Source organism: Rhopalosiphum maidis, chromosome 3 (genome assembly GCF_003676215.2).
Source record: "Rhopalosiphum maidis isolate BTI-1 chromosome 3, ASM367621v3, whole genome shotgun sequence".
In the NCBI taxonomy this organism is placed as follows: domain Eukaryota; kingdom Metazoa; phylum Arthropoda; class Insecta; order Hemiptera; family Aphididae; genus Rhopalosiphum; species Rhopalosiphum maidis.
The window spans coordinates 58,395,442-58,406,362 of NC_040879.1; the positions used below are offsets into that span (position 1 = coordinate 58,395,442).

Here is a 10,921-nt window from a genome sequence, read left to right on the forward strand (position 1 = left end):
TCGGTTCATTTATTAAAATGTTTTTAAAGTAATTAAACGATTCTTGACAAAGATCTGACCAGATGAATTGTTGATTTTATTTTAGTAAATTAGTAAGTGGCTTAGCTTTCTTACTAAAATCTTTGATAAATCTTCGATAATATCCGAATAGACCTAGGAAAGATTTTACGTCTTTTGCATTCGTTGGTGTGGGGTAGTTTACCATACATTGTATTTTCTTCGGGTCTGGTTTTACGCCTTACTCTGTGATTACATGTCCGAGGTAGATTACTTCTCGTCGAAGGAATTCACATTTTGTCGGTTGTAATTGTAGTCCATGTTTCTTGAATCTTTCAAATATTTGACGTAAATTTTGTTCATGCTCTTTGATTGTTGCTCCTATCACAATCGCGTCGTCTAAATATACGAATGATTTCACACCATTTAAACCAATTAGGATTCGGTTCATCAACCTTTGAAAAGTTGCTGGTGCACCTTTTAGACCAAAACACATCCTATTGAATTCGAAATGACCTTTTTCCGCGCTGAAGGTGGTTTTGTGCTTATCTTCTGGCTTTAGAGCTATTTGATTATACCCACTTGCCATGTCTAGGCATGAGAAATATTTGGCTTTTCCTAACTGATCTAAGATCGTTATTATGTCTGGCATTGGAAATGCATCTCCCACAGTGATTTCGTTAAGTTTACGAAAATCGATAACTACCCTATATTTTTGAATACTGATGCGTCTGTTTTCTTTGGTACTACTAATAATGGTGCGTTCCATGGACTGTCACTAGTGCTAATTATTCCATCTTGTTCGAGTTGTTCAATTTGTTTATCTATTTCTTTTTTTTGAGAATAAGGGAGACGATATGGTCTCTGAAATATGGGTTGGTTTGTTTCTGACGTTTTGATTTCATGTTGTATTGTTTCTGTGCAGGATAATGTATCTCCATCAAGAAAAAAAATGTCTGAATATTCACTGCATAATCTTTCAATGGATTCTTTTTCTTCATTGTTCATGTGATCGCATCTAAGATTTTCTTTTAATAGTTGAATACGATTATTTGCATTTTTTGGAACTTCTTTACTTTGTGTGAATTTTATAGGTACTATTTCAAAAGTTTCATGAGATAATTCGTTTAGATTTGGAATTTTCACAGTTTGTGGGTTTTCTGTTGGATTTATTACAGCAATGAGTATTTGATTTTGTTTTATTTCGTTTAAGACATTTCTACAAATTATATGTTTATTAATATTTTGGGCATGAATAAGAATATTTTGTGAATCAGTTATAGGTTCGTTTAATATTCGTATAGGAATTGTCGCTTCGCTTCTGGCTGGTATGGTTGTTGTGGCATTGTCAGGATAAGTTATTTCCTCCTGATCTACGTTGATGATGATTTTGTTTTCCTTTAGAAAAGGTTTACCCAAAATTCCATCCCCGTCAATTGGAAATGACGATGGTACCACATGAAATTCGGTTTCAAAAGTTTGGTTCCTATCTGAAATCATAAGTACAACACTACCCATAGTGTTGACTAAGTGGTCGTTTATTCCTTGTAACTAATAAATATTAGTATCCGAAACAAGAACTTCGTCGTGCAATACGTCAAGTCGGATAAGGTTTAGTTTTGCGCCGGTATCTATTAGGAGTTTTGCACTTCCTGACGTACATTGTGAGGCTTGAAATATTGCATGGTCGTTATGTAATTTTATTGTAAATGGTAAGGTTCTTATTGTGTTCGGGCTATTATTTTTAAATCTTTGACCGAACGACTGCCCGAGGCATTCGGTCTCGATCCGTTTCCCGAATAATTTTGTTGATTTACTTTATCACCTTCTTGTTGATTATTTTTTCTTTCATCCGCTCCTTTTTTTTTATAGCATTTTTCTATGGAATGACTAGCTTTTTTACAATATGCGCATGTCTCTTGCTTTAAATTTGAGTTTTTTGGTTTGCTGTTTTGCCCTGTGTCTATGTTACGATTTACATATCTACACTCATTCGTATTATGATTACATTTTTGGCAGTTTTTGCAATATCTATTTGTGCTATTAGCGTTAGATTTATTTTGGAACAAACGTCGTGTTTCTTTATTTGATAAAAATATTTTTTCTTCTTCTAAGCTTACTTTCATAGCGTCTTCCAAAGTGGATGGGTTTCTAGATTTTATGATATTTCGGATGCTCTCTGGTAATCCTTCAATGTAAGTAGTTAAAGTAGTTTCTTTGATATAGTCGTGCACTGCTTTAGCTTCTGCTATTGTTCTTTTGCTTGTACTGACATTACACAGCTCATGTAATAATTTCTCGACTCTTGAAGAATATTCTTGAATAGTTTCTCCTGATTTAAATCGGGTTATGGACAATTCTAGTTGAAGGTAACCTGGAGTTCGTTTAGCGCAAAATGTAACTGATAATAACTCCTTAAGTGAGTCCCATGATTTGACCTCTCGATGTTGTGTTATCGCAAAAGCTTTACCTGCTAATTTTGTTAAAATTGCCTGCAAAAGAATAGGGCGACATTCTTCATCTACAGTCTTAATCACAAAGTCACATGCAATAAAGAATGGATATACATCCTGTGGATTTTCTCCATTAAACTGCGGTACGAGTCTTATAGCTGTTTCTAAAGAAAGTAATGTTTGTTTATTATTCGCCATTATGTTCGTTGGTTTTAAAATAGTGTTTTTATCGTTTAAGTCTATTATTGATATTTTATCAAGAAGATTTAGATTTGTATTTATATTTGTTTTATTTTGTAACCTAGTCAGTATTAGAAGCTCAAGGTTATTCCACAGTTGATTCTATAACTCGGTTAACATGGGAAGACTTAGAAGATTTCGGCATTGTCAAACTTGGGCATCAAAAAAGAATACTCCTAGCAATTAAAAAAATGAATGATATTAAGGTGGGAAAATCATTGTTTCCTCTTCGGTCATATATGATTCAAACTCAGGTGAGTAAAAATTATAAATTTAAAAAAAATTATGTTAAAAATGTTTCTAAATTTGAAAAAAAAATTGATTTGTTTTATTTGTATTGATGTAAACACTGCACTGCATTTCCCATTTTTGTGTTTTAATTTGAAAAATTTCTTTTAGATTTTTATTTTCTCATACAGTTTTTAGTGGCAAAATTTTTTTTTCAATTTTATTCAAATTTCAAATAATGTGGCACTATGAATTATGAATTATGGGGATATAAGTACTGCAAACTATTGTTAGTTTTTTTTAATTTTGTTTCTTGTAAATGCATGTTGTGTATATATTAATTTCCATGTTCAAATTTTATTTTACATTGCTTTCAATTTGCATTCATTTTTATTTAAACCATATATTGCATATAAAAGGTCTGCATCGAGTCGCCGCCAAGATACATTGTAAGCAGCAATGGTTGTGAAATACAGACTGGTACAGACAATGTTGAATTTGATTTGCCAACCATTGATTCCACATATTACAGCTTTGATGGACCATCAGAATTATATAAACCATAATTTTAGAAAAGAACTGATTTATTATTTATTATTTAAATATATAAATTATATTAATAAACACAACGACTTTGTTAATTTGTAATATGTTACAACCCAAAAGATCAAATCTGGTTACTTTTTTTTGGTCACTAACTGATTCTAGTAAAAATATTGCTGAAAATGTACCTATCGTCGCGTTCTCTTCTGATTTGGAATCCCCGGATTTTTCTCTAATTCATTTTGGGGTACAAAGGTAATTCGCTTCCACGTAGTGTACCCCGGGCAACGTTCTAGACGGCTAAAGAATTACCACCACCGGCTGCTGTACTGTTCTTACTCTAACATCAATTAAGATAAATAAAAATTAATTTTGATTATGCAAAAATCACAACGATTTGTATGCAATAGTATTATTATATAAACTAAGTCCAAAACACGACATACAACGACCGTCTAAAGGCGAATATTTACGACTTACTTAGACTGACATACCGTCTCCACTCAGAATCGTTTTTCTTATACAATGATATTATATCATTGAATTCAAATTTAATACCATTCATTATACAGCGACCCACTTGTAGCCTACAGTACAGCACAGCGACATCCACTTATCCACCTTTTTAAAATTTAAATTACGATAATGTGTTTTTTTTTTAATTGTGTATTATTAAATGTATTAACTATTAAAGGTGTATTTATTTATTTTGTTATTACCACAAAACTCTATACGTTCATATTTTTCTGATAGATAATATCACATTGAATCTTTATATGTACAAAACTTACCTTAACTTCAAATAGTTTTCAAGAAATAACATTTTGAACGTAAATATTTGGCATATTTTCATCGTTTTAGCTGGTTATTTTGTATTTGATCATCAGCTTAATTTTCCTTTATTTTTTACCTAAACTTTCTAAAGTTGTATTTTTCTGATAGCCCAGTTCATGACGGACAAATACATATAAATTTTGTCTTAACACTATTGATATTTTTTTTTTTTAATTACTTCGAAAATATGTGTATTGTGATAATCCAAAATATCGTAATTTTCACCCCATTTTTCGGTCTTAGGGTTGATGGAAATTTTCCAACAGTAAAATATGACTAAGTATATCATTTTGAACATTTAAAAAAAAATCAAGGCGATATGTGCAATATTAAAGAAAATAGGTTAGGTATTTTAAGTAATAATGACGTATCTAATGGGTACATTCAGAAGTTAAACTCGACGTAATTTAAGGGGTTACCTATAGGCAACTTAATAAATCTATTATACACCTAGAGGGACTTACATTTTTCCTTCAAATGGTGTGATAAATAAATGTGCAAACTAATTATTATCGACTGCTCGGTTACCCAATGGTCGGAGGATTATTTTACTGAGGTAAAAGGGTTCTCCATCGAGTTCTTCCTGAGTCACCGACCACTATAACACCGATTTATATAATACCGATTTGTAATATACCGATTTATATATTACCGACCTATATACAGGGTGTCCCACGAAGTTCTGACAAATTAAATAACTTGTATTCTATTCAATATTAAAAAATACAATACCATATTTTTAATTTCTATAATATACTGTAAAAGTACGAATATATTTAAATTGATTGAAATAGATTTATTGTTAACAATTAATACTGTGATATTTTTATGTTAGTAAAAAAAACAAAGGTTTTATTAGATAGATAAATAACAAATTAAAATAAATAATATAATTCTCCACAGATCAATAAATTATAGTTAGAGATGTTATACAATAATAAATTATAATTCTAGGTAAAAATGTTCAGTGTTGTTTGTCTTACTCCAAAAAGATTTGATACACTTAAACGATAAGCAAACAATATTGATTTGTTTTCGAAAAAAAAATATTAGTCATTAATTTAACTACTAAGAGACATTGGATTTTGGTATATGTGATCTTAGAGTTGAAACAAATGCTGTATTATGATAGCCATCAAGGATATGGTACTTCCCACCTAAAAATCTAAAGTTTTTTGAGTTATTTACATTAAGATTTAAAAGGAACGCAATTAAATTTAGAAGAATGGTGTCTTATAAATGTAAGTAACATTCCCTCTGAAAATAATAGTTATGATTGTGGTGTATTTGTGTGTAAATATGCTGAAAATTTAGCTAGGGATTCTATATTCAATTTTCACAAGTACAAATGAATTTATTTAGACAGTTAATAGCATAAGAGCTAATGGTGAAAAGATTAGTAGATATAAATGTCGATACAAAATATTATATAAATGTCTTTATTATGAGCGTAATAACATCGATCTGACGATCTATATTATAATACATAATGATAACGAGTATTATATTTTATTTTAAACAATTTAAATAATAAATTTAATACTTACCTACTTGTTTGTTTGTAAATGTTCGTAATGCATTTAGTTTTAACATGTATAAAACAATTCAATTGTGTATTAATTGTATTTTAATATTTTCAGTTTGTAAAGAAGTAATAGATACCTATGGCTAGAAAAGTTTGTATTAGTTCACAATTTTATTTAAATGAAGTGTTTTTTTTTAATTAATCAACATGAATCATTATTCAAATAATGTATATTGTTTTGACACATATTTTTATCTAAGACTCAGGAAAAGAGTATATGATTCTGGTAAGCGACAAGTAAGAAAACTTGATTTATTTTCAAAGAAAAAACTTTTATTTCCAACACTGCAGAACCGTCGACTCTCGCACCTACGCAAAGGCATAAGGCGAGATGGGAAGACAAGATGAGTCGTGGACAAGTATCGGCCGTTGGCGATCTCGTCGACTTGCGACAACCGTGAGATCGGTGACTACTTTTTTCTTGTTCCATGAACACCATAGTTCTGTATTTTAACAACATTACTATTAACTGTGTTTAAAAATATTAACATTATACCAAGATTTATTGGAGATTAATTTTGATTTAAGCAATATTATCAAAATATTACATCATTTTTTGGCCACAGAATAAATTTTACTGTAAATAAAAATAGCAAATATTACAACAATATTTAATTTTCTATCAAAATGTTACTGTAATATTATTATAATTGATATATTTTCAAAATATGATTATGACAACCATTTTTATAGTAATTATTTATTTTTATTTAAAAAAAAATTATGTATATACTTTTTTTAACAATAATTTAGTAATATTTAGAATTTTATTACTAAAAAAATATCCAACCTACCTATTTTATTTCTAAAAGGTTTTAAATTTGAGAATTAAGATTTGCATTATTAATTGCGAAAAAAATATTTTAAGTGGTTGAATAGTTTTAATTAGAAAATTATAAAAAAGTTTTCTTGTGTAATGTCCTTAAATGCAAATAAAAGCGTTATACTTTAATTATTACTGTAATTGCAGTATGCAATAAAAAACCATAATAATAAAATTAATAAAATTAATTAATTAATTAATTTATTTTATTTTAATTTTTTAATTTTTTAATTTATTAATTTTATTAATAAAATTTGTAGTAATTTAAATAATTAACACCAAGATAAAAATTTTAATAATTATTATTTATTAGAAGATATAAAATAAATACTCTCATAATCAGACGTGTAATATAGTAAATAATAATAAGTTTATGAGTGATTGTGTAGGCAATTTAAAAATTATTAATTTTTAATTTTAATTTTCTTATTTGTTGTTATAAAATAGCAAATGGAAAAATTGTTAAAAGTTTATTATATTGATGTCCTATTTCTGAATTAAACAGAAGGCACTCTTTAAATTTATATTATGTACACTTGCTCATTTATAATTTTGAAAATTCATCATTTATCATTGATAATACATATAATTATTTTTTTTTATTGTACCTATTTATATTTTTTTTTTTGTTTAAATTTGATTATAAAATTAACGTAAAAATAACAGCTCCCCAAAAAAATTATTAGAATGAAAACGAACGATATAAAAATATAGTTTTTAATGAAAACAAAATCACCATTGTAATCAGTGGTTTTATTTTAATCTCCAAAACCTAACCTACGAAAATTAGGTATAGACAGCAATTGTATCTTATATATGACAATATTAACACGTTGACTGCCACAAGCCCGCCGGCGACCCAAGTGATGTCTTTTATTGTGAAGCTATTTGGGTCGCCGGCGACCTAAATCATATTATTAATGTGACGCCACTTGGGTCGCCGGCTGCCAAATTTAACATCAACATTAATTGTATCTAATTCTTTACGGCTTGGAGAGAATAATTTTTAGATAGTACCATGGCGTAGACAAGACGATTTTGATCATTTTAAAAAAAAAAAAACAATAAAATCCTTCAACTTTAATACATTTATATTTTATACAAAAAAATGTAATATTTGAATATATAAGTGTAGTAAACAGTAGTATAAAACGTTAAAATTAAAATTAAAAAAAACAAAGAGGTACCCTGTGTAAATTGATAAAAAAAAATTCACTTTATATTACTTAAAAATAAAATTGTATACAAAAACGTAACAAAATTTTATTCATACATTTTGTTTTTTTAAATGGTTTTGAAAACATTGTATGCAAACCGATGGTTTCGATGGGCAAAGACTGCAAAAGGTTGTTACTTTCTTAGCCTTGTTCAAAGCTTCCCTAGAAATAATATATTAAAAATTTATATTAATTTAAAAAAAAATTATTTTGAACTCACTTGTATCCTAGTTCATTCGAAAATTTTGTATAGCATTCAATACACCTGTTTCTTTTTTTTCTGTTTCTTGAACATTTTTCTTCTGTCTCTTCGAGTTTATGTTTTATTATTTGTCGTCTTTGAAATCTATTTTCAAGAGGTTGTTCAGAGTTTGAAACACGTAAAGATGTAGGTTTTAATTCAAGGAGTTTATCTACAAGCACTTCACGAAATTTATGTATAGTGAGTTTATTTCGAAAATTTTGTTCATTATACATAATTTGAGCATTTACTACAAATGTATTTAAAATTATCTCAGTTGCTACCTTGTGATACCACCGAACACTCTTTCTCATAGGAGTGCAGTACGACGCTAACTGATCCGATATATCTATTCCTGCTTTTCCAGCATTATAGAATAATATGATATCTGGTTTTAATATATCTTCTTGATTCCTATTTTTCTTCCCTGTGTTTGTCATATTTAATTGATGTCGCGTTGAAAGTAAGTGAATGTCACGTTTATCTTTAAATTTAGATACTACAATACCAGAATTATTTTCCAGACCGACAAATTCCCCTTTTTTCAATTTTTTTTCAATCACTGTTTTTGGTAAAAAACGTCTATTTTTTCTAAGAGTTCCAACCAAATGAGTGTCTTGCCTTAAAAGTGTTTCCGCTAGTGGAACAGACGTATAAAAATTATCAGTGACAATAGTACGTCCTTCGTTCAGATAATTTTCACACAAAGAAGTTACTATTGTTTCACTCAACGCTTCTCCGAGTTTTGATTGTTTTCCTTCGTATATAATAATTTTATACGTGTATCCATTAGTCCCACATACTTTGAAAAATTTTACGCCATATTTATGTGTTTTATTTGGGATATACTGCCGAAATTTAAGTCTGCCTCGAAAAGGTATCATAGATTCATCTACCGCGATTATTTCTCCAGGTTTATTTATATTTTTTACTAAATCATTTGCCATATTAAGTAATTTTCTTACTTTGTATAGGCGATCGGTTTTGTCAGCAGTCTCATTGTCCTCAAAATGCCAAAACCTAAGAATGAGTTCAAATTTATTCCGACTCATAATTTTTGGTGCAACACCATTTTTATAACGTTCAGCTTTGCTCCAATAGTCAGCTATTGAAGTCATTTTTACGAGTCCCATCCACATCAAAAGTCCCATAAATTTTTCCATATCATTTTTGTTTATTGGTTGCCAAAATGAAAATCTACTACCACGTGTAATTGTTTGAGTATTTAAAAATTGTTGAGCGTTTCTATTTGTTTCAATGACCATTAACTCAATTATATTGTCAGTTAAAAACAATTTAAAATAATCCATAGGTCCAATATCTTCGTCTAAAATGACTAATGGCCCCGAATTTCCCGTAAAGTTAAAATTTTTTTGATTAGTACCTGTTACTGTATTCCAATTTGATTGGCTATTGTTAGATATTGGTAAAATTTGATTCTCTATTTGATCCTCATCATCTGACGACTCTTGAGAATCGCTATTATTTTCATTTTCAACACAATATATCGGATCACTATCATTATCGTCAAAACTGTCACTAGAAAAATTGTCAGAATCATCTAATGCATTATTAATCATGCGTTCATCCATTATGATATTATGTTAACAATTGTTACGTAAAATAAAGCAAAAATTATAATAAAATTCAGAACTTGATAATCACGAGAAGTTCACACTTCTTATTCCAGACGAATACTAAAAGATAATTGACATATAAACGTGTAAAATAAATATTATTATTATCTTAACCAATAAAAAACAAATTATTGTATCTAATTCTAGCACGAGACAGCGGGCGACCCAAGTGGTTTGTACGAAATATTACATTTTTGGCAGGCCGCTTGCCAGCCGGCGACCCAAGACTTTTTTTTTTTTTCATAATATTATCTACGATTAACTGATTCTAAATATATAAATTTTATTAAAATCTAACAACTGGATCTATTTTTATACATGTAAACATTATCGACATACGATGTAAAAATAGTATAGCCTGACACGCGCTGATACGACTTGGGTCGCCGGCGGGCTTGTGGCAGTCAACGTGTTAATTAGGTCACCTATTAATTTCCGGGGAAAAAATAAATCATTTGATTCCGGCATTATTCCTCGATATTTTTATTTTTTATATTTTTTAGACCATTCTGTTTCTCAGATGTTGGATGATTTAATGGTTCGATAGTAAGATTTTCAATGTTGAGCAGTTTACAGTTACGAGATATGCATAATTTTCACGACTTTTGCATTGTTTTTTACAATTACCCAGTCGTTTATACAAGTATAAAACTGAAGACGCATTAACTTAGCGAAGCATAACATTCGCCTCAAATTTTTTCTAGCCCAGTACCATAAAGTACGACGTTGATGAGTACTCTTTACAAAGACATCTTACACAATATTGGTTTACTTTTTTGCAGTTCATCTAAAAAATTGAATATACAATAATTACTTAATTTATTTATTACCTAATGCTATATGATGAAATAATTGAAGATTTTGCAAGATTGCGCCAAAAAAAATTAATTTAATGTTATTAATTTTAATTTTCTTAAACATTTATATTATATTATATAAGTTTTCAATAAGTTTACTATTTCTTAAATAAATTGTAGTTGGCCAGCAACTGGTCGTCAAAAGTACAGATCGTGTCGAAATATTTCTAAGTGAAGTTTATTAAATTAATTGAAAATATTCTGAGTCCAAATGACAGATTTCTGGTGTAGACTAATGTGAAGGCGCTTGCGCTAACTCTGGTAAA

The 10,921-nt window shown here is 28.9% G+C and overlaps 1 protein-coding gene across 1 annotated transcript; it reads right to left on the minus strand.

Annotated features, from left to right (window-relative positions):
* Positions 1-3,753: 3,753 nt before the first annotated feature.
* Positions 3,754-9,753, minus strand: LOC113558262 (piggyBac transposable element-derived protein 4-like). The gene is made up of 4 exons (XM_026963739.1): positions 8,466-9,753; positions 8,141-8,342; positions 8,019-8,082; positions 3,754-3,801 (listed from the first exon to the last, which is right to left on the minus strand). The coding sequence occupies exons 1-4, from the start codon at positions 9,751-9,753 to the stop codon at positions 3,754-3,756; spliced, it is 1,602 nt and encodes a 533-aa protein (XP_026819540.1).
* Positions 9,754-10,921: the final 1,168 nt, after the last annotated feature.